This window comes from Rhinoraja longicauda, chromosome 20, assembly GCF_053455715.1.
Source record: "Rhinoraja longicauda isolate Sanriku21f chromosome 20, sRhiLon1.1, whole genome shotgun sequence".
NCBI lineage: Eukaryota > Metazoa > Chordata > Chondrichthyes > Rajiformes > Arhynchobatidae > Rhinoraja > Rhinoraja longicauda.
In genome coordinates, this window is record NC_135972.1 from 24,377,445 (window position 1) to 24,402,579 (window position 25,135).

General features: G+C 44.5%; 2 protein-coding genes across 13 annotated transcripts in view; both read right to left on the reverse strand.

Annotated features, from left to right (window-relative positions):
* Window positions 1–12,944, reverse strand: part of LOC144603665 (SLIT-ROBO Rho GTPase-activating protein 1-like) — a 172,836-nt gene extending 159,892 nt beyond the window's left edge. For all 10 annotated transcript variants that reach the window (XM_078417257.1, XM_078417252.1, XM_078417251.1 and 7 more), the window contains exon 1: window positions 12,271–12,944. In XM_078417257.1, the coding sequence (XP_078273383.1) occupies window positions 12,271–12,337 (67 nt within the window). In that variant the 5' untranslated portion in view covers window positions 12,338–12,944. The remainder of the gene's footprint in view (window positions 1–12,270) is intronic.
* rxylt1 (ribitol xylosyltransferase 1) overlaps window positions 1–25,135 on the reverse strand; it is a 104,269-nt gene that overhangs the window by 54,408 nt on the left and 24,726 nt on the right. Inside the window, exons 7-8 of one of the 3 annotated variants that reach the window (XR_013548651.1) lie at window positions 19,774–19,975; window positions 14,639–17,066 (exon numbers count right to left, since the gene is read on the reverse strand). The exons of 1 other annotated variant lie outside the window; for it this stretch is intronic. The gene's annotated coding sequence lies outside the window, so the exon portion shown is untranslated. Of the gene's footprint in view, window positions 1–14,638; window positions 17,067–18,782; window positions 19,976–25,135 lie in introns of those variants that run through there. One more of the 3 variants, XM_078417260.1, reaches the window with a different exon arrangement.

Sequence of the window (25,135 nt, forward strand, 5' to 3'; positions counted from 1 at the left end):
AAGCTTTAGAGGGACATGGTAAATGGGACCAGCTTAGGAGGAGCATCTTGGGCACAGACATGTTGGGCCGAAGGGCCCGTTTCCTCTTGTAGGACTGTACGACACAAAGAATCCAGGGCGGCACAGTGGCGCAGCAGTAGAGTTGCTGCCTCACAGTGCCAGAGACCCTGGTTTGATCCTGAGGGTGGGTGCTGTCTGTACGGAGTTAGGGCTCCCCGGGACCACGTGGATTTTGTCCGGGCGCTCCGGTTTCCTCCCACACTCCAAGACGTGCAAGTTTATAGGTTAATTGGCTTCTGTACGTTGTAAATTGTCCCGCGTGTGTAGGATAGTGCTAGTATACAGGGTAATCGCTGGTCGGCGAGGACTCGATGGGCCAAAGGGCCTGCTTCTGCACTGTGTCTTTAAAGTCTAAAGTCTAGATCAGCCCTTTGCATTACTTGTTCAGTACAGTGATCAGTATGTTCCTGTTATCCATGTAGAGAGATTTTGGGGGAAAGGGAGAGTTCTTCCATTTTGGTAAGAGCAACTGGGTCAGTCGTTTTCAAAAAATGGAGATAGAGTGCTGAAGAAACTAGGACACATTTACAGGAGGATTAATGAGTATGCAATATTTCAAACCATCTGTTATTCACTGTACATCGTTTACAAGTATCAGTAAAAAAAAAAGCACAGGTTAGTTTCCAACTGGAAGCACAACAATCACAACTTCACACTGAGTTGATTTCAGAATCATCTATCCATCCATACCCGTGAAAACTCTGGAGAACACTTTTTTTTTCCTCTTCAAACAATTATATACAAAAGTGACTCTCAATGTTGCAGGACAAGATAATTAGTTATTTTTAAAATACGTCATCTTCAGGGTACATGCAGATAATAAGACATGAAAGGCAGCTTTTGTTTCCACTAGAGTCTAGGACCAGAGGGCACAGCCTCAGAATAAAAAGGACGTACATTTACAATGGTGACAAGGAGGAATTTCTTTAGCCAGAGGGGGGTGGCGAATCTGTGGAATTCATCGCCACAGATGGTGGTGGAGGCCAAGTCATTGAGTATATTTAAAGCAGAGATTGATAGGTTCTTGATTAGTAAGGGCATCAAAGGTTACAGGGAGAAGGCAGGAGAATGGGGTTAAGAGGGAAAAATAGATCAGCCATGATCGAATGGTGGAGCAGCCTCGATGGTCCGAATGGACGAATACTGCTCTTTTGTCTCATGATCTGTGTCTATCTTTAATAAAAATGATCTGTTTGAGGTCACTATGGTAATGCGGAGAAATTGGACAGTCAACGGATTGTTTCTCGAGGCAGAAGTCAGATCATCCCTCAGCTACATATAGGATTATGCGAAATATAGATATGGTAATTGGTCAAAATTGTTGATGGTATCAACAACAAGTGACTTTAGGTTTAAGGAGAGAGGAAGGAGTTTTTTTTAAACTTGTAAAGCGTGATTGGTGTCAGGAACTCACTGCCAGAGGAGGTGGTGGAGAATCAAACACTACATTTCAGAGACATTTAGACAGGCACTTAAATAGTCATTACAAAATGTAAAGGATATGGTCCTGAGGTGGGAAAGTTGAATTAGCGTGGAAAGGGGTAAAAGTAAAGGTCAGCATAGACATGGTGCGGCTAAAGGGCCCGTTTCTGTTCCGTATAACTCTACAACAGAAATCGTTCTCAAAGTGCTGGAGTAACTCAGCACATCAGGCAACACCCCTGGAGAACATGGATAGGTGACGTTTCGTGTCGGGAACTCAATGTTCTCCAGAGATGCTCCCTGGCCCATCAAGTCTACTCCGCCATTCAATCATGGCTGATCTACCTTTTCCTCTCAACCCCATTCTCCTGCTTTCTCCCCATAACCCTGACATCCGCATTAATCAAGTATCTGTCAATCCCCGCCTTAAAAATACCCAATGACTTGGCCTCCACCGCCATCTGTGGCAAGTTACTCCAGCACTCTGTGTCTTGTTTTGAAACCAGCACCGGCAGTTCCTTGTTGCAGATCTCCTTCACAGTTTGCCATGCTCCAGTTTGAAGACTGGATATTTCCTGGATTTAAAAAATGCATCGAAAACCACTGCACTTACAAGAAATGTAATCAACAACCATTGTGAAATCTGCATATTTAGAGGCAACACAATAACATCTCTGGTACGTGATTCCATCAGCCCACGCCAGTTTTGCAATAGAACATCCTTTCTCTAAATGTAATAACCAAGAACTGCAGATGCCGGTTTACACCAAACAAAAACACAAAACGTTGGAGTCACGCAGTGGGTCGTACCCGCTGAGTTACTCCAGCATTTTGCGTCATCCTTTCTATAAATAAAACCAACAGTGGCACCAACCAAGACATTACTGGCATGGCACACAACTATTCCCATGTAAAAATTTTACTTTGACATCAAGTCTTATTTTACTTGTCATTTTTAAAGATACAGCGTGGAAAAAGGCCATTTAGCCCACTGAGTCCATCGGCCATTTGTACACTCGTTCTATATCATCCCATTTTCCTGTCCAGCCAATCAACGTACAAACCTGCACGTCTTTGGAGTGTGTGGGGAAACTTGAGCACCAGGAGAAGACCCACACGATCACAGGGAGAACATCTAAACGACGCACAGCCAGCAGCTGTAGTCAGGATCGAACCAGAGTCTCTGGCTCTGTGAGGCAGCAGCTCTACCGCTTATTTTGAGGTTAAAATCTTAAGACTAACCAAACGGTGGGCCAAAAGGCTTCTCTCAATCAATTGTAAAACTATTTAGGTTGACACTTCAGTGGAGGGAGTGCCACACAGCCCATTTGAAACCTAGTCCTTGGTTGGGTGCAAGTCAACCACGATACTATTTCAAAGATGTGAGCTGTATCCCCAATTTCTCAGAGTAATTATTCCTCATGCAATATTTATAAAAACAATCTAACATGATCACTTTGCAGGAAGCTGCAATGCCCACAGTGCGCTGCTTTTCCTACAACAGTAACTACACTGCAAAAGTACAGCAACAGCTGTAGAAAATGCTTTTGAAATTCTGACAGGTGCCACACAAGTGCAATCTCTCTTTCCTTCAGAAGATTAGAGAACCTGTGTGGATGCCATTACTGTGCCGTGCGTGTGTGGTGAACATTGTGTAAAGGCATGCTTACATCTGCCACGTTAGTTGCCCTGAGTCGGATTAAAAACCTCTCTTTTCTTCAAAGCTAAAATAACCTGTAGTAAATGCCATTACCGTGCACAGCATGTGTGGGGGAGAGATCAGCTAATTGGTTGAAGGAGCATATATTTGCCATTTTTGCTGTCCATAGATGTTATCAGATAAAATTCTAAATGCTCTGCAGGAACAATTTGTATTTAACGGAATAATTTCGCAATTAAATTGGCGTCCAAATCAATTCAAGTTTGTCTCTTCCTAAGATGCCGTGTAACCAGACACAATGTCCAACTTTGTACGGGCATTATTCAGCTACTTTGAAAAACAGCATTTTCTGCCAAACAAAAAGATCATTGTCTCCAAGAATGGTTAATGTCACTGTGCGGTGGAAAATAAAGCAATCCGGTCAAGGCTCCCATGTTAATGCAGGGTATAATGGAGCCCACGCCAAGGCCTACTATGAATAAAAGACTGAAATTTACTGCTTGGCGCTGACTGGACAGCGCGCAACAAAAGCTTTTCGCTGTACACGTGATAATAAACTGAATTCAACTTGCAGTTGGATCCAACTGCAGCCTCAGGTCCACATAGTTTAGTTTACTTTTGGGATACAGCGTGGAAACAGGCCGTTCGGCTCACCGAGTCCATGCCAACCAGCGAACACCCGTACACCAGTTGCATGGAGTGGAGAGATATGGATCATATGTGGACAGGAAGGATTAGTTCCGCTTGGCATCATATTCTGCACAGACATTATGGGCCAAGGAGCCTGTTCCTGTGCTGTACTGTTCTATGTTCTTAGTTTAGTTTGGAGATACAGCATGGAAACAGGCCCACCGAGTCTGCGCTGACCAGCGATCACCCCATATACTAGCACTATCCTACACACCAGCAATAATTACTGATGCCAATTAACCTACAAACCTGCACGTCTTTGGGATGTGAGAGTACCCATGTGTGGGATGTGAATGTACAAACTCCATACAGACAGCACCTGTAGTCGGGATCGAACCCAGGTCTGTGGCGCTGTACAGCGGCAGCACTACTGCTGCGCCACCGTACCGCCCCGCAGGTGAAAGCTGCTCAAATTAGGACTCAAATAATGCACACATTATTGAATCCCACAAAACTCACTCAAAAATTCAGCTCTTGGGCATCATGGAGGTATTTAGATTAGTAGAGCTGCGTTCATTCATTCATAGATGGGTGGGGTGAGGGGGAAGAGTCATACTAGACATTCTTTCCTTCCACAATCTAGGTGGAATGTGGCAGTCCTGGCCACAAGCATCAGTGTATGCGAACAGCACTCGATACAGTGATAGAGAAAGTGGATAAACACAGGAGGGAGAGAGAGCTTTATTGTTATATGTCCCAAAACAGAATAACAAAATTCTTACTTGCGGCACCACAACAGATAGGTAAAGATAGTACTCCGTAGATACCATAATAAACAACAAAAAGAAGTTCAACAAATCAAAACATTTCATGCAAAAGTAAAAAACAAAGCATCTATTCCCTAGTACAATAAAGCATGTTTGTAGTTTGAGGTCTAGTTGGAGTTTGTGGTGTTCAATAGCCTGATGGTTGTAGGGAAGAAGCCGTTCCTGAACCTGGACATTAGTTTTCAGGCTGCTGCACCTCCTTCCCAATGGCATGAGTGCTATGAGAGTGTGGCCAGGGTGGTGTGGGTCTCTGATCATGCTGGCTGCATTTTTGAGGCAGCGACTCCTGTAGATCCCTTTGATGGCAAATGGAGGATGAAGGAAGTGAAATTAGTCCAACATTTTCTTGTGCATTATATGCTCTTTCATTCTATGTAATACCTGCCAAACTTGATCTAGCATCAATAAACTAAATGTTGGGAGTGGCCACTGTTGACACTATAGCACAGTGGGTAGAGCCGCTGCCTCACAGCGCCAGAGACCCAGTTTCCACCCTGCCCTGAGGTGCTGTCTGTGTGGAGTTTGCACATTCTCCCTGTGACCGCGTGGGTTTCCTCCAGGTGCTCCGGCTTCCTCCCACATCCCAAAGACGTGCGGGTTTGTAGGTTAATTGGCCCTCTGTTATAAGTGGCCTGTGTGTGTGGGGAATGGATGAGAAAGTGGGATAACATAGAACTAGCGTGAACAGGTGATCGATGGTCGGCGTGGACCAGGTGGGCTTTAGGGCCAGTTTCTATGCTGTATCTTTAACAATAAATTGCAAGGTGAAGGAAGACACCTACTTCTGCATCGCAAGCTCTGCAACTCTATACAATACCGGCAACATTTGATTTAATATCAATAAAATAGAAGTTTTGAGTGGACACTGTTACCCCAAATATAAAGATTACAATCAATTCAAGTTGACACATTTCACGTAGGGGCTGTACTTATTCAGCACAATCATCAGCAAATCTGCACTCCACCTCTCCCATTCACACAAAGCCCCACAGGAAGCTTCCAGTATATTGTTCCAGACTGGAAGAAATAAAATAAATTGCTCAAGTGTGCAAGCAATGTTTGGAAATTAAAACCAATTCACATTGCATTAATTGGTGAGGTAAGGTATGCACGTACGATGACATTTTTGTTGGCAGCAGCATCACAGGTACATCTAGAACACGCGCCATCTTGAATAAAACCAACTTGAGCCATACAAGATGGCCGCTGGAAACATGGTGATGCTTGTGTACTGCCTCAGTGCAATCTATTAATCCTACACTCTTATTCTCAAGTACGATTGTGCTTAGGTGTATAATAAGATTGTTATTGAACTATATGTAAACACAAAATGTCACTATTCTTAGGTACATATGACAATGATGTACTATTGATTAAACTTGGACACAAGCAACACACAAAAACAAATTGCACATTAATTCTGCTGGATAGTAAAAAGACTGCTAAAAATAAGACATTGATGCAAAGCACAATCAGAAAACAAGTTCATGGTGATGTAAGAATGGTCTGTATTGTTCCTTTGTCAAGGTCAGATTAGGGTTGTGCAGGTCGGTTCAAGAACCTGATGGCGGTGAAATAGGTAGAGCAGATTTAGGGTTATTATTGTCACATGTACCGAGGTACAGTGAAAAACTTTGCTTTGCAAAGCTATCCAAACACATCAGATATACCATACATAGATACATTCAGTTCAAACGCAAGTGGAATAAATGGGGCAAAGGGGAAGATCCAGAGTGTAGAATACAGTTCTCAGCGCTGTAGTGTTTTCTAGACTTTAGACTCAAGGGTACAGCATGGAAACAGGTCCTTCGGCCCATCGGGTCTACGCCAACCAATCTGTTTGTCAACCAGTCTGCCTGAAAAAGCGTCCCGACCCGAAATGTCACCTATCCATGACCGCTTCTGCAGGGAAGCTGCCTGACCCGCTGAGTCTCTCCAGCACTTTGTGTTATTTGCTGTGTGTCAGCTGCTTTGTCCAACACCAGCCTCTCCTTGTTACTCTGGGGCAGGCTCAATAACAACTTGCACCACAAGCCTATCAATAACTCTCCACTTCCACTGACAGGAGCCTGAGAGTTTCATCTATTCACTCTCTCTTTCCTGCCTCTACCTCCCACAGAGTGGTGGGCAGCAGTGTGAATGCCAAGCTCATTTTAGGGGACTTAATGCAGGCTGTCCAACCAGTCCCACATTCAGCTCATCGAGTGGCTGGTGGGTGGTTACTGGGCAAGCAGTTTCATTAGTTCGCACATTTATACCTCGATAATATTGTCACAGAGTGATAGAGACATTGATTATCCGGCAACTGATGGACCAGCACCCCCCTTTGATCCGGACAAAATTACGAGAGTGCACTTGAAACCCCCCCTGGAAGTCCCCACCAAAATGTGCAGCCTATGCTAGGTGAGGCCGCCAATCTCTACTTCATCCGGACTTCCTCGCCAATTGGTGGGTCGAATTATCCCTCCTGCGGTCGGAGCTCTGAAACTCCAACCCGGCGGGAGCCGGCAGATCCGCTCCCATAGCCGACTTCCGAGGACGACTTTGCCCAGACAGACCGCTCCGGTACCGTTGGACTCCTCTCGGAGGCCGTGACCTCTGATGGTGCGGCTAAACGGATAATTCAGAAATGCTCCGGAACCAAGGGTGCCGGGAGATCGGTGGTGGACCTGTACTCAGTCCAAGTAGAGAAACTCCATCCTTGGAGATGGGAACTGCCTTGAGTGGCAAGACATGAATCTACAAAGGGGTAAAGTCTCCAATGTTAGGTAACCACTAACAGCCCTCCCTCCTCCTCACACACCTCTTTCTTACCTCCTCTTCCCCCCCCCAGACTTGTACCTATTTCTACCTCCCCCTACATTCCTTCCTCTGGCTTCACAATTCGCAACTCTTCAATCTTTTTATCTCACATCTTTTTTTCTTCATTTCTGGCCTTTGTCCAATCATCTGCTCATTAACCCCCCCCCCCCCCGCCCGGGTTGTGTGCACCTATTACCTGCTATGCTTAGTTCTACCCCTCCTCTCTCCCTCTAGCTTTCTTTCCCTCATCCCCCCCCCCCTCTTCCTACAATCAGTCTGAAGAAGGGTCCCGACCCGAAACGTCACCTATCCATGTAAGGGAAGGAACTTCAGATGCTGGTTTACACCGAAGATAGACACAAAATGCTGGAATAACTCAGCAGGTCATGCAGCATCTCTGGAGAAAAGGAATGGGTGAGATTTCGGGTCGAGACCCTTCTGCAGATGGAGAGTCAGCGGAGAGAGAAACTAGAGATATGAAGAGGTACAAGGAACAAATGAATGCAGGGTATGCAAAAGGACAAATCAAAGATAGCAATGATGATCAAGGACAAATGGAGCCCACACTGGTCTTATCCATGTTACCCAGGGATGCTGCCTGACCCGTTGAGTTACTCCAGCACTGTGTGGATTTTTTTTTTTGTTGGTAAACCAGCATCTTCAATTCCTTGTTTCCACAAGGGGTTAACAGTTCCACCGTGAAGGAACATTTCTCGGAGTTAATAGAACTCTTCCTTTTCATGAATCACGCACATGGTAATGCACAAAATGTCAGTCTTACTGACAGCACCTTCCCAGGATATGAATCACAATTACGATTTAAAAAGCCTGCAGGACACATCTCTGCTGAAACTATTTCCCAGATGCCCAATTTCACAATGCAATCATCATTGTTTCCTGGAAGTTTACACCCTGGAAACAGTTATCATGTTTACACTGGCTCCATAATTTCATATCCAGCTTGCAAAAAAAAATCCCAACCATCTGTGATGCTGTATACAAGTCTGTTTTTTTTAAAAAAAAGGCTTTTAACACCCTTTTCTCGGGATGACTTGAATGGTGGGATCGAGTGACTGAGAAGATTTATGTGGTATTTTCCTTTTTAGGTTGAGACATAGATGATTTCAGCAGGAGGTTAGGCTGAGGCTGTATTATCCACGGGTGACGCGTTTTACAAGAAGGAATCGGCCATATTAAAGAGAGTTCAGATATCTACGGCCTACCAGCTTCAGCCCCGCCCCTCCCCCTCACCTCTTTACACTGACTATCTCCCCTCCACACTCCACTCAACAGGCAGAGTTGGTGAACGCAGCCCAGACCATCATGCAAACCAGCATCCTCTGCATTGACTCCATCTACACCTCACGCTGCCACGGCAAAGCGAGCAGCATAATCAAGGGACCAGTCTCACCCCTCGTCACTGCCTCTTCTCCCGTCTCCCATCAGGCAAGAGATACAGAGGTTTGAAAATGTACACCTCCAGATTCAGGGACAGTTTCTTCCCAGCTGTTATCAGACTGGTGTGTGGTCTTGATCTTCCATCTACCTCATTGGAGACCTTTGAAATACCTGTAATCAGACTTTAGAAACATAGAAAGATAGGTGGAGTAGGCCATTCGGCCCTTTGAGCCAGCACCACCATTCAATATGATCATGGCTGATCATCTAAAATCAGTACCCCTGCTTTTTCCCCCATATCCCTTGATTCCTTTTGCCCTAAGAGCTAAATCTAACTCTCTTGAAAACATCCAGTGAATTGGCCACCACTGCCTTCGGTGGCAGAGAATTCCACAGATTCACAACTCTCTGGGTGAAAAGGTTTTTCCTCATCTCAGTCCTAAATGGCCTTCCCCTCATTATTAAACTGGGACACCTGGTTTTGGACTCCCCCAACATCAGGAACAATTTTCCTGCATTGAGCCTGTCCAATCCTTTAAGAATTTTATATGTTTCTATAAGATCCCCCCTCATCCTTCTAAACTCCAGCGAATACAAGCCCAATCGACCCATTCTTTCATCATATGTCAGTCCCGTCATCCCGGGAATTAACCTGGTGAACCAACACCTTTAGTGCACTTTATCTTGCACCAAATGCTGTACCCTTTATCCCGTGCCTGTACACTATAGACAGCTTGATTGTAATCGTGTATAATCTTTTCTTTGGCTGGATAGTATGCAACAAATAGGGAGGGAGGGGCGGAGGCGGGAGGAAGGAGGGGGGGAGGAAGGAGGGGGGAGGGAAAGGGAGGAGGGAGAGGAGGGTGGGAGGGGGAGGAGGAGGGAGGGGGAGAAGAAGGTGCTGCTCCAATGCAGAAGAGGTTTGGGCCCAACGAGTCCACTTGGTCTAGTAATAAACTAAGTCTTAGTTCTGAGGCAAGGTCCCAACCTGAAACATCGACCACATCTTTGCCTCCACAGATGCTGCCTGGCCTGCTGGGTTTGTCGGGCAGCTTGATTTGTACTTGAGTTTTAGTCGACATTGAGAAATTCAATGAGGAGGAAAGATCAGCACTGTTCCCTAAACAAATTTAACCAAAGTCTGTAAACGAACCCTGGGTGTATACTGAGCTCCAAGTTCACTTAGCAAAGATGGCAATAGCTACACTGTACCAGCCCAGGGTGTCTGTGGGCAGTTTGGAACAATGTTTCACCCCAACAGCAGAGCTTTCTGCCTGAACAAAGCTACTGAAGTCAAACACTCCAAATATTTAAACAGTAGATGAACACAAAGTGCTGGAGTAACGCAATGGGTCAGATAGCATCTCTGGGGAGCATGGATTAGTGACGTTACTGGTCAGTTGGTTAGCTGCTCAGCCGGTTGGGCAGCTCCTGCAGAGGGAGAAACAGAGTTCATGTTTCAGGCCAGTGACCATTCATTGGATTTATAGTTTTTAGTTTTAGAGTTGCAGCTCGGTCCACCTCCCACACTAAGCAGGTCAGAGTGACCTAAGTGTTGAAGCCCTGTGGAACACTGAACGGCAGGTTTATACTGACGCTCAAGTATAATGGAGTCACCTGTCCTACTTCCTAAATGATCTCATTCCAACCTTGATCAGAGCATATCATTATTAAGTTAATTCCAAAATGTAACGCGATATACAACGCCGGAAAGCAAAAAAACAAACGAGAAGACTTCAGCTCCAACGACCCGCTCATCAATTCCATTCTTGGCTGCAAAGCGCGTTGTAAAATGATTTGCAACGGATGCTATTTAAAGCCTAATTCGCCACCAATTCAGTATTGCACTGCAACACTCGGCTAGCTCGCCTGGCGAGGGGGAGAACGAGTTCTGTAATTGTAATTGAACCCTTCGAGGCTGCCAGCAAACGCGGATCCACTCATTCCTCTCGGTCGATGTGCAGAAAATGGAAATAGCAACATGAACTAATTCTTAGGTGTCGTAAGTCAATGCAACTGGCCACACACATATTAGATTATTTTTTTCAGTTTTCGAGATACGGCATGAAAACAGGCCCATTGATCGATCATCCGTTCACACTAGTTCTGTGTTAGACCACTTCCACTCCCTACACACACTGGGGACAATTTTACAGAGGGGGCAATTAACCTTCAAACCTATACGTCTTTGGCACATGGAAGGAAACCGGAGAACCCAGAGAAAACCCGGGCAGTCACAAGGAGAACGTGCAAGCTCCACACAGACAGCATCGGAGGTCAGAGGATCGAACCTGGGCTTCTAGCGCTGCGAGGCAGCAACTCTCCCGCTGCCTCGCCTTGAAGCACTTGCTGCAAGAACGATTTGAACATAGGCACAAAATGCTGGAGTAACTCAGCGGGTAAGGCAGCATCTCTGAAGATAAAGAATACGAGACGTTTCGGGTCGAGACCCTTCTTCAGACTGGGCAATTCGGTACTACTCTTTGGGAATGTCGGGGATATAGATGCATTTGGGGAGTTTACTGCTGTAATTGTTGCAAGGGACTTGAGTTATTCTTGCCTGATGGGTTTCCACGCTTCCCGTGTCATTTCCCCCCTGGTGGAGCGAGTAGGGGTGGGAAGGGCATGGCTTCAACTCCGGCTCACACCTCCCCAACTTTTGCAGGGATCATTTTCTGCCGCCTGCAAAATAACCTGAAGATAAAAACCAGCATCTGCAGACCCTTCCAATGCAAAATAATCTGAGCAGCGTGGAAAGAAAGAAAAAAAAATCTCCCAGCAGTTTCTCTCCAAGTGTCTCCTCCCTCATCTCGTCGTGCACTTGTTTACACATCCCGCTTGCACTTGGGGTGGGGTGATTGATTTTTGAAGTTTAATAATTGTAAGCATTCAGTGGCGCAGCCGGTGGTGTTGCTGCCTCGCCGCGCCAGAGTGGGACCCGGGTTCGATCCCGGCCTCGGGTGCCGACTGTTTGCGTGGAGTTTGCACGTCCTACCTGTCACCGAATGGCTTTGCTCGGATTTCCTCCCACATCCCAATGGACGTGCGGGTCTGTCGGTTCAAGGGCCCTCTGTAAATTACCCCTCGCGTGTAGAGAGTGGGTGAGAACGTGGGGTAACATGGGGTGATCGATGGTCAGCGTGGACTCGGTGGGCCGAAGCATATGTCTCTCAACTAAACCCTTGCAACGGGACCCCCGGGTAACAGGGCCGGTCCTCACAACTCCAACCAACCTAGTGCCACACGTCACATGAAATCGATTCTCTCGTTTGAAATGCAAACCCTCACCGCAAGCCGACCTCGAATTTCACCAACCATTCCTTTAAACGCCCTTTAGAAGACAGTCGCCTGTCTGCATTTTAATAGTATTTTCGTGCAAAAACAATTGCAAAAACAGACCACCACTTTCACACCCGTAATCCTTTACTGGGCAAAAACAATGAAGCGTCAATATAAATGTGACACCCTTACCTTTCACTTGTGTTTCATATTCGGTTACAATCTCTTTATCCTTCTTGTACCTGGTGGGGGTTGACATTTTTTTCCTTCTTTGATCCCTTTTTAAACCCCCCCCTTTTGCTCCGCCGTCCTTTCTATTAGCGTCCAGGAGATGTTGGCGTGCAGTTTTCTGGTTAAAACCGATTCGATCCGTCACCCAAGGGTGGAGAGAAGACAGGTAGGTAGGTAGGTAGGTAGGTAGGCAACACCCGGCGGATCAACACCAATCCATCCCCAGGTTGCAGGAACACTGGAGAAGTTTGCACAGCATTGTTCGGATTTTGCCAAACAAATCAGCAAGGTTTCGTTCCCATCGGCTGGAAACTCTGTAATGTAGCCGCTGGTGACAATGTATCCGCGGTGACAGACCCAGTATCTCTCTCTCTCTCTCTCGCTCTCTCAGCCCTTTAAACCTCAGCTGCAATGGGAGTTCGCTTCACATGATCCTGCAGCGCTTACTTTTTTTTAAAAAACTATTTGATTTGTTTCTCAAGTCTGCGCAACAAAAAAAACCCCAAAAAACTTCCAAATCAATCGGGGCTTTTGCAAATATTGAAATGCAAACGATTTATTGCAGCGGCGCGGTTGCTCTGCGTTGCATTCGACAGCCTAAAAGTTTGTCGCTGCCCCGAGTTCGCGACTCTCGCCTGCTCCAAAGGCAGGCAACTGACTCACCCCAACGCGATGGCGGAAGCCTGCATCCTTCCCCCGCCCCCCCGCGCGTGATTGACGTCCGCCGCGGCCAACCCCGCGTTCCATCGCCCGGGCAACGTTCGAAAATAGAATGCCGGGGAGGGTGGGAGGCGCGACGACGACGTCGGGGAGGCGGTGGGCGGGGCCTCGGTGCAACCAGCTCGGGCTCGCCAGGGGCAGAAAATAGAGGCGAGCTTCAATACAACGAGACAAAAGGAAAGCGAAATGCAACAGGCTCCAACAACTTTTTTTATTTTTTTATTTTTTAATTCTCCTGGGGATTGCTGAAACATCTGCAATGTGTGTCTGGCTGATGCAGATGCATTTTGCAACCACTTACTTTAAGTGCAACTTTTAAACATGTCGTAAGGGAATGCCAAAGAAGTAAAATGGACCAGTTGACATTTCAGTGTGCACATTAAGCAGTCGTTGATTATTATTCGGTGGTGTTTGCATTGTTTGGATTTCTGATGTTCATTGACGAGTTTGTTTTTTTTCTTTTCCTTTTGCCTTTTTTCCCCACCACCACCAGTAGTTAGTTCCTTTGTCCAGAGATGTTTCAGGCAAGGAGTTAAGGACATCTAATTGGGGGGTGTATTTTTAAATGCATCCGTTTTCGGGCTTCAGCCGCGACAGCTTTGACCTGAGCCGCAGTTACAACCCCCCACAAGTATTAGGTTTCAGTTATATTCTTGCCACGGTTTTTCTACGCCCTTGCTGTCTTGCATTCCCAAATGAAATGAATTGTTTCCAAGGGTTGTGGGAGGCGTTTGGAACATTGTTTCGGCCAGGGCGCTTTGTTTGCGGAAATGCCATAGAAACAAGCTTACGATGTGGTGCGCACAGAGGAAATAAATACCACGCTATTGTACAAAAAAATCCCTTCCAGCTGCACGTTTTCTTTGAACAGGCGGGCGAGTTCACACGTAAAACCCGAATGTTTGTATCTTTTTTTCTCCCCAGTATCTGCACTTTTGTTGCATCTCCCACGTTATTGTTGCAGTGTTTAAATTTTGAAGAGCAAAAACAAGAATTAAATGTCATTTTTTAGGGCCAAGATGTTACAGCTGCGGTGGTCCTTTGTACAGTTACGTGGCTGTCTCAATTTAGAGAAACTTGTCGGAACTGCAAGGGGGGATATGCTGAGGCACATGGAGCTGTTGTCTCGGGTTCCAGTGGCCATTACGGGCTTGCTGCAGACTTGGAGCGACTCAATGCGTAGCAAAACATCCACCCCCAACAACGCTGAATCATTGTGCATTTTATTAAACACAGCTCATCACATTTATATCAATTAAGGATTACAATCATATTTTCCCTTTTGATCTTGCATCTCAAATAGAACATTTTTTGTCTGCAACAGTCCAAATATAATTTGTGCCAACGTCATATCGTCCAGAGTACTCCCTAACAGATATATAGAGTCTGAAGAAGGGTTCCGACCCAAATCGTCACCCATCCTTTTTCTCCAGAGATGCTGCCTAACACTGTGTGTCTCTCTTTGGTATAAACCAGCATCTGCAGTTCCTTGAGACCCGGGTTCAATCCTGACTACGGTTCTGGCTGTACAGAGTTTGTAAGCTCTCGCTGTGACCGCGTGGGTCCCGTCCCCCCCCCCCCCCCCCCGGGTGCTCCGGTTTCTTCCCACACTCCCCAAAGACGAACAGGTTTAATTGGCTTCGGTAAAAATTGTAAATTGTCCCCAGTGCTTAGGATAGTGCTAGTGTACGGGGATCGCTGGGCGGCACAGACGCGGGCCGAAGGGCTTGTTTCCGCACTGTACCTCTTATCTAAGCTTAAATAAACGAAATGTACCCAAATGGAACAATGAAATTGCTACTTGCAGCAGCACATGATTGTGAATGCCGTACTGGATAGATATTGTATAAAAAAAACAATTTGTGCAAAATAAAATAAAACAAAACACTAAGTCCCTGGTACAATCAATGCAGTTGGTAGTTCGGAGTTTAGTTGGAGTTCGTAGTGTTCAAAAGAGAGAGTTACAGTACGGCACGGAAACAGGCCCTTCAGCCTACCAAGTCCATCCTAACCATCAACTCACCACTTACACAAGCAACACATCAATCTCTATATATATCCATTTAATTTAAAATGTCTTCATATTTCCATCACCGTCTCCACTCACCTCATTAGGGTACATTTACAGCAGCCACTTTACTTACCAACCTTCAGGATTTGGAGGTAAACTGAAGAAACCCAGGCGGAACGTGCAAACTCCACGCAGGCAGCACCTGAGTCAGGATCAAAAACGGGACTCTGGATCTGTGAGGCAGCAGCTCAAACGTAATCATTTTCTTAAGTCAGATTCCTCATTAGGGAAGTACAATTGCTGTTCTCAGTCACACATTTAAGTTTTAGAATCATTAACACTTCCCTGCAGAAAACCCAGAATGCATAAAATCCAAGTTGTCATTTGATAACATTGACTACAATGTGGCTCAGTAATTTCAGTTCAAACCTTAGCACTTTGAACAGCCACCAGCGTACAGGTCTTTGCTTCTTTTCATAGATAATTAAGCTTTTCTGTTTTTAAAAAAAGACACAGCGTGCCGGAGTAACTTAGCGGGTTAGGCAGCAACCCTGGAGAACTTGGATAGGTGGTGTTTCAGGTTGGAACTCTTGTTCAGAATTAGATGCCCCATCTAAGCGAGTCCCAATTGCCCGCATTTGGCTCATATCCCACTAAACCGTTCCTATCCGTGTACCTGCCCAAGTGTCTTTTAGATGTTGTTATTGTACCTGCCTCAACTACCTCTCCAGGCAGCTCGTTCCATATACTCCCCACCCTCGAGTTCCTATGATGTCTTTCCCCTATCACCTTAAACCTAAGTCCTCTGGTTCTTAATTCCCCTACCTTGGGTAAAAGACTCTGTGCATTCATCCTATCAATTCCCCCCCCCCCTGATTTTATACACCTCTATAAAGTCACCCCTCATCCTCCTGTGCTCCAAGGAATAAAGTCTGGTCAACCTCTCCCTATAGCTTGGGCTCCTACCCAATGTCTATTTCCCTCCACAGATGCTGCCTGATCCACCAAGTTCCTCCAACAGTCTGCTCTTTCGCTCAAGATTCCAGCCTCTGTTTGTCTACTAAACAAAACTGAAGATGGGACTGCAAAAAGCTGGAGGAACTCAGCGGGTCAGGCAGCATCTCCGGAGAAAAGGAATAGGTGACCAAGGACTCAAGTTGACTTTTAGCGTTCACTTCACGAGAGAGAGGTAGAGTGGTTCAGGATGGGAATTGTTTGGGAAGGCAGATGATGGAATGGTCACCCAGAGGAGGGTGAAGGATATGTAAGAAGTTGGAGAACGAAGAATCCAGAGTTCTCAAAGAGTAGGGAAGTATCATTTTTTGGATATTTTGGCCTGTATCTATCTCCAGACACCATTTTGAAATTCTATAATCTGATTTCATCAATTTGTATTTTAATAATTAAAAGTGTTACAAAGATCCGATTTCCTTCCTTTGTAGCCTCTCTTGAGCTTGGTGCAATGGAGACCAAATAGTGTGACTATGAGAGCACTTGACTTTTTGTGCTGCAAAAAATAGGGCTAACAATAGCGTTAATTTCATTTATGTTTTCAGAGAAATAAACAGTCGACTAAATATTACTTTTGCAGAGCAACAAACAGCAATTAGTAGGGAGGCACAGTCCAATGTTCTACCATTGTAATTACCCTAATTCCACAACAGAACTACAGTATATCAATTAATTGAAAATAGAAAGTTGAAATTGGAACAGAGGGAAAAAAAAGAATTAAATCCCACAGTGGCACAGTGGTAGAGTTGCTGCCTTACAGCGGCAGAGACCAGGGTTCGATCCTGACTACTGGTGCTGCCTGCACAGAGTTTGTACGTTCTCCCCGTGACTAGAGTGGGTTTTCTCCGGGTGCTCTGGTTTCCTCCCACATCCCAAAGACAGGCAGGTTTGTGGGTTAATTGGCTTCCGTAAATTGCCCCTCGTGTGTAGGACGCGAAACTGGGATAACATAAAACTGGTGTACGGGCGATTGTTGGTCAGCGTGGAATCGGTGGGCTGAAGGGTTTGTTTCCAACTGTATATGCAAAAAAAATTTAAAACTTTGCTTTTACTTCCAGCACCTGCAGTTTCTTGCGTACAAAATGCCACAAACCTGTGGGATTTGAAACTTACGTCCATTATTGTGTACTGTGTTTATAGGCACGTTGTGCTGCTGCAAGTAGGAATTTCATCGTTCCGTTTCGATACATATGACAATTAAACGCACTTGACTCTTGACTCTTCAACATCTCTCCTGAGAGAAATAATACGGTCACAGTTGTGTCAGCTGGGCTCAGCTTGCATTTCTCCCACACAACTTGGCAAAGTAATCTAAGTCGACATATTGGTGTAGGACTTCAAGCATAAAGTAGTGGATTCTCCAGGGCCAATATTCAGCCAATATTCAGCCCTTAGCAACGTGGATTCAATTAAGTCTGTGGAAGGGACCCGACCTGGAACATCACCTATCCATTTTCTCCATGATGCTGCCTGACCTGCTGAGTTCCTCCAGCACTTTTGTGGTTTGCTCAAGATTCCAGCATCTGCAATTCCTTCTGTGCCTTTCTCTTACATTAACTGTAGTCTAGTATTGTCACGTGTACCGAGGTACAGTGAAAAGCTTTTGTTGCGTGCTAACCAGTCAGTGGAAAGGCAATACATGATAACCATTGAGCCATCCACAGTGTACAGATACAGGATAAAGAGAATAACGTTTAGTGCAATATGTGGTTCAGTAAAGTCCGATTAAAGAGTCCGAGAGACTTCAATACATTAGATACTAACTCTGGACCGCTCTCTGGTTGTTGGTCAGATGGTTCATCAACTGATAACAGCTGGGAAGAAACTATCTCTGAATATGGAGGTGTGTGTATTCACATTTCTGTACCTCTTGCCTGATGGAAGAGGGGAGAAGAGGGAGTGACCGGGGTGAGACTCGTCCATGATTAGGCTGGTGGCCTTGCCGAGGAAGCATGGTGTAGATGGAGTCAATGGAAGAGAGGTTGGTTTCTGTGATGGTCTGGTCAACTCTCTGCTATTTGCTATAGTAATATCTAGTAATATTATAAGCGTATTTTTGCTATTGATGAGATCTTGCAACAATAAAATATCCGTACTGCACATGAAAAATAATATTTGTTTTATATTTCATTTGGTGTAATTTTAAATAATGATGCAGAATTATGGTGCTGAAATATAAATGATAAGACACAGGAGCAGAATTAGGCCATTCACTCCATTAAATCTGATCCGCCATTTGATCATGGCTATCATTTCTGTTTTTGTAGACAATATTCTAGTCAATATTTTAGACAAATAGTGCTTGAACGCTGCAGATTCAGCTTCAGCCTTTGCAGGAAAGCCTCTTTATGGTATACTACAAACATAAATCAGCAGCACTACAAATTATCCTCCGCTGCTGCAGTGTAGCAATTTCACTCCTCTCTCTTTCCTCTACAGCCATCCTTTGTATGGGATGGAAATTGCAATGGCATGGGTTTGCAGTAGCTGGCATTTAATGATCAAGTATAATTCACAAATTCCTTGCAGCCAAAGGACAAAAGGGAATTTTTACTTCACTATTCCACTTTGGATTAAAATCCAAGCTCAGCGATGAAAGATCAGTGAACAACCCATGGTCCTGGAAAACTGATAAATTATGCCTGAAGAATTATGGAAGAAATATAGGAGCCTGAAACTGTAACGTGCAGGAGCAGCTATTTCCCTACAAACATCAGGTTATAGAACAATACAACCTCCAAATAAGCTCTGAACTACATGGACTTGGGGGCATTGGTTTTGTCTTTTTTATTGAATAGGTGTGTGTATGTGTGTGTATCTATAAGTCTACACACAAACATATGTATATATAGATATGTGTGTGCATGTGTGTGTCTACCTATAGACACATTAATAGACATATATTCCAGATATTTCACATATATAGACACACACACAAAAAATGTTCTATATATATATGTATGTGTGTGTTTCTATATGCACACACACATATATATATATTATGTATATATATATATATAAGCTTTTTTTCCAGTTTATTATACTGTTCACAGAGTACTATGCTGACATATTCTGTTGTGCTGCTGCAAGTCAGAATTTCATTGTTCTGCTTGGGACATATGACAATAAAACACTCTTGACTCGTATCTTGCATTATGCAAGAGCTGAATGCAGGGAGCTTCATGGGCGTTCTGGAGTGTGGGAATACAGTCAGGCACGTACCTAAAGGAGCAATACCAAAACAACTTGTACTTTACCTCGTGCCTTAAACCAGACAAACTGCCCCAGGGCACTTCACGGTCATGAAAACACAGAAATATCCACAAATCTGTAGACATTAGGGAAGTTTGATGAAGGAGGCTGGTTTTAAATGATACCATAATGGTGAGATTGCAGATCTTTGGCACAAGACCTGCAGGTTGTGTAGAAAGGAACTGCAGGTGCTGGTATATTCCGAAGATAGATACAAAGTGGTGGAGTAACTCAGCGGGTCAGGCAGCCCCCCTGGATGACATTTTGGGTCATGATTTAGACTGTCTGTCTGACGACCAGACCTGCAGGTTGCACAGATCAGAGATACAGCATGGAAATGGACCCTTCGGCTCACCGGGTCCATGCCGATCATCGATCACCCGTTCAAACTAGTTCTATGTTATCCCATTTTCCCACCACTCCCTACGCCACAAGGGGTCAATTTTACAGAAGCCAACCAACACACAAACCTGCACGTCCTTGGAATGCGGGAGGAAACCGGAGCACCCGGAGGAAACCCATGCGGTCGCACGAAGAACGTACAAACTCCACACGCAGACACCACCCGAGGTCAGGATCGAACCTGGGTTTCTGGCGCTGTAAGGCAGCAGTTCTACCAGCTGCGCCACTGTGCTGCCGATGGTTTGTTTAAAACCAGCGTTGTCATTTATCCTGTGAAGAAAGGAATAGAGTTTATATTTCAAGGTGATACCTTTTCTGATGATTATTGACCTGAATCATTACCTGTATTTTTGTTTACCTCTCTGCAGAAGTTGCCTGATCAGGGGAGTATTCCCTGCATTTACTGATTATTTCAGATTTCCAGCATCATTTGGGGTTTTTTTTGCGTATTATTTGTAACAATTTATAACAATCACAGAAAGAAAGGGGTTTTGAATAAAGGTGATCAAACCAAAATGCTAACTCTTGTTTTCTTCTCTCTGCACAGATGTTGTTTGACCTGCTGAGAACACACAGCAGGCTTTCTATTTTTTAAAAGAAGCTATTTTTTCTCCTTTAGGCAGACCATAATGTTACAGTAACATGCAAGCTGAAAAATGTCTGGTGATGTCTGATCGGGACAAAATATTGGTTAACCACATTTAATATATACACCACAGAACTCTATCTTGGGAACATAGACACAAAATGCTGGAATAACTTAGTGGGATAGGCAGCATCTCTGGCTAGAAAGAATGGGAACAATGCACAGTAGAAAATCACTGTAGTAACAGTAGTAATGAAAGGTTTTTCACACTCCAAAGACCTGTAGGTTTGTAGGTTGATTGGCTTGGTAAAATTGTAAATTGTCCCTTGTGTGTGTAGGATAGTGTTAGTGTGCGGGGATCGCTGGTCGGCGTGGACTCGGTGGGCCGAAGGGCCTGTATCGTTAAATTAAACGAAACTACATAAAATACCATTCTTGAATGCAATCAAGCCAAACACAAGAACAACAGGTAAAGCAAAGAGAAAAATAACAGGTGCCGAATATAGTTTCTCAATATCGTAGCATGACAATTCTAGAGAAAAAAAAATACAATGTTCGCAGTGAGGTAGTTTGGAAACTCAGGAGTGTGCCCGAGCTTATGGAAGGACTGTTCTTAAATCTGATAACAGAAGGGAAGATTTGGAGAGGTCTAGACTGAACTATAACTGAACTTCATATAAACATAGCACAAAAAGTAAGGAAATTTGTGTTTGGTAGATTATTTCTTTGTTGTAACAATGCTTCTTGGCAATAAATCTTATACCGTTGGAAAGCCTCTTTATTTCCCTTTTAAATGGTGCCACATTTGTAAGGAACATGCATTTGTGGGATGAGCAGCAGAGCTGAGTATGTGGGTTGCGCCCATGAAAAATCTGCCAAATCTTCTCTGCCAATGCCAAACAGCTTATTCTGCCATTGACTCTTGTTCGGTGTTGTTTGGTGGATTGGATGATTGAAGTCTGAAGAAACAAGACATATTGGCAATTTAACAATTTATTCATTTAATAAACAGGAGCCTCAGTAGCCACTTCGTGGCCTGTCTCTGACATCCCCCGTTATATGGAACTGGGCCTTCACTTTGGAGATGGTACTAGGGCTCACTCCAAATAATGCCGCAACTTGGTTTTGCGGAACACCAGCTTGAAGTTGCCCTATCGTACGGGCCCTATCCAGATCAGTCAAACGTGGCATGCCGATTCTTGGAGCAGACACCTACTGACCACTGTAGCAGGGCCCATGCTCACAAATGCTGCCAATCAGGTGCCAATCAGGCACCTGATTGTCAGCACCTGGGGGTACCAGAAGCTCAAAACAAGAGTCAATAGCAACAGCAGAATAAGCTGTTTGGCATTGGCAGAGAAGATTTGGCAAATTTTTCATGGGCGCAACCCATATACTCAGCTCTGCTGCTCATCCCACAAATGCATGTTCCTTACAAATGTGGCACCATTTAAAAGGGAAATAAACAGGCTTTCCAACGGTATAAGATTTATTGCCAAGAAGCATTGTTACAACAAAGAAATAATCTACCAAACACAAATTTCCTTACTTTTTGTGCTATGTTTAGTTACCTTTGTCTCAATGCCTTTGTCTCTCAATACTTTTGATTGATAAAAGGAATGGTAATAAAATGGAACAGCATTTGAAAAGGATTTGGAGGAACCATCGGAAACGGAGGAAATATAAAGAGTGTAAGGACAGTACAAGGATGAATAATTAAAGTAAATGACTCCGAATGAAGGGTTTGGTCTCATAAAGGGCAAATCAGCTCCCTGTGGTCTAATTACTGATTCTAAATCTCATTCTTTCATCTTGATAATAATGCACCAAAATCCAGTAAGAGGCAGTAGTCCCGGCAACATTATACATTTTAAGTATGGTGGCTGTTACTGAAATAGTATATGGAGACTTAGATCATTGCTCTGGAATACGTGTTGAAATCCCATAATAGCACCCGATGAATCTAAATTCAAGTCATTAAATAGATTTAGAATAAAGAGCTGGTGAGAAACATTTAAGATCACGGAAGTATTGAAATGTGATAGTGTCCTTCAGGCAAAGGAACATACTTCCCTCTGGAGAGGACCACACTTACTAAAATCATTGTAGTTTTACCTGACCTCTGAAATGGCCCAGCTAACCATTCTTTGATCTAACCCTCTCCTTCGACAAACACATCAAACACATCACAAAGACAGCCTTCTTCCACCTCAAAAACATTGCCCGTCTCCGTCCATCCCTCTCCTCCACAGCTGCAGAAACCCTCATCCACGCCTTCATCACCTCCCGTCTGGACTACTGCAACAGCCTCCTCTATGGCGCACCCTCAAAAATCATCAGTAAACTTCAATACATTCAAAACTCCGCTGCCCGTCTACTCACCCACACACCGATCCGTGACCATATCACCCCCGTCCTTTACAAACTCCACTGGCTCCCCATCCCCCAGAGAATCCAATACAAAATCCTCCTCATAACCTACAGCCCTCCATAACCTGGCCCCATCCTACCTGACCGACCTCCTCCACAGGCACACTCCCACCTGCACCCTCCGCTCTGCTGTTGCCAATCTCCTATCCCCCCACATCCGGACCAAACTCAGATCCTGGGGGGACAGGGCTTTCTCCATCGCTGCTCCCACCCTATGGAACTCACTACCCCAAACCGTTAGAGACTCCTCCACACTCACCACATTCAAAACATCGCTGAAGTCTCACCTGTTCAGTACTGCCTTCAATCACTGAAGGTCACCTCACCTTCTGTCTCCTTTCTCTGTTCGTTTACTTATTTACTTATTTATCTATTTATTCATTTCCCTATGTTCTCTAAATCTCTGTAAAGCGTCTTTGAGTATATGAAAAGCGCTATATAAATAAAATGCATTGTTATTATTATTATTATTCATGTTTTAGATTTAGAGATATAGCATGGAAACAGGCCCTTCGGCCCAGTGATCACCCATGCACTTGCTTCAACCTACACACTAGGGGCAATTTACAGAAGCCAATTAACCTACAAACCCACATGTCTTTGGAATGTGGGAGGAAACCCATGCGATCTCAGGGAGAGCATACAAAGTCTGTACAGACAGCACCTGTAGTCAGAATCGAACCCAGGTCTTTAGTGCCATGAGGCAGCGACTCTACCGCTGCGCCACTGTGCCACCCCAAGGGACAATTAGGAATAAACGGTAACATTTGTGGTCTGTAGAAACAAGGAACTGCAAATGCTGGTTTACCAAAAAAAAGACACAAAGTGCTGGAGTAACTCAACAGGTCAGGCAGCATCCACGGAGAACATGGATAGGCGATGCTTTGGGACAGGACCCTTTTTCAGACTGGTGGAGGGTGGGGGGGGGGGGGGGGGGGAGGGAAGAAAGCCGGAAGAAAAAAACCAGTTGTGCAACAAAAGGATTGAAGTGTTGTGAATCCAGAGGAAGGAATGTAGGGGAGGGGAGAAACAGGTGCAAGTCCAGGTGAGGCACAGGGGTGGGGGGAGAAAAAGAGGGGGTGGGTGTGTGGGGGAGAAAGGGGAGGGGGGGGGGGCAGGCCGTTAAGAGATTACTTAAAATTGGAGAATTCAATGTTCATTACGTTGGGTTGTAAGCTACCCAAGCGGAATATGAGGTGGTGTTCTTCCAGTTTGCGTGTGGCCTCACACTGGCAATAGAGGAGGTCTAGGACTGAAATGTCAGTGTGGGAATGAGAAGGGGAGTTAAAATGTTTGGCAATCGAGAGGCCTCGAGCGCAAGTGTTCGGCAAAACATTTGTCGCCTTGTCAGTGATGTCCTTATCCTGTGAACAAAAAAGTGTCCTTTAATGTGAGGAAAAGTTAGGCTGCCACCTATGATAGCTGACCTCCAAGTGTGTTGTTGTGTACTTTGTGACATACAAGACATCACGTTTGTGCAGGGCAGTCAGGATGGACCTACAGATCTTTTCCTGTCTTTCAGAACTTTGATGCATGTAGGAGATATTCCACATGACCAACAATGTGCAGGAAACTCCTCGGGAAATGAGTTCACATCCTTTAGTGTACAGTGTTCGTGGCCATTTGTTATGCCGCTGGTAACAGGGGCAATTCCTAATTTAGATGTTTTCGCACTTGTGCATCTGTTCACTATCAACTTTGTATTTATAAACTTAACCCTTATTTTGGTAGCACAGTGGTAATGGAGCATAGCAATAAACAGTAATTATCACATTTAGCAAACAAGTTGACAAACTAAAAACACACACAACTTATAAATTATAGGTTTATTCCAGCCTAGTTACAATGCACATTTACTACATAATTAATTTTAAAAACAGTAGTACTTGTTACATGGAAATTAAGAGGTAGATATAATTTTTAATGGCCGGACAGACATTTGTACTAAAGACAGACACAAAATACTGGAGTAACTCAGCGAGTCAGGCAGCATCTCTGGAGAAAAAAGAATAGGTGATGTTTCGGGTCTGAACCCTTCTTCAGACTGAAATGGTTCCGACCTGAAACATCACCTATTGTTTTTCTCCAGGGAGGCTGCCTGACCCACTGAGTTACTCCAGAATTTTGTGTCTATCTTTGGTATAAACCAGCATCTGTAGCTCCTATTTAGATATTTGTACTAATTCAAAATGGCACCAAATTTAATGCACATTCTTAAACAGAAGCACATTGCATGAACAGAGCCAGTTTAAATATTAGGAAGTAGTTCACTATCAGTCAGAAACAAAAAGAGAGGAGTTAGTTTTCAGATCAGGCTATTATTCTTAACTGTGTTTTTTTTACAAATCATTAATCTAATGGCTGCTTTGAAAGATTTATTTTTGTGGCAAATTAGGAGTAAGATGCAGGAAATT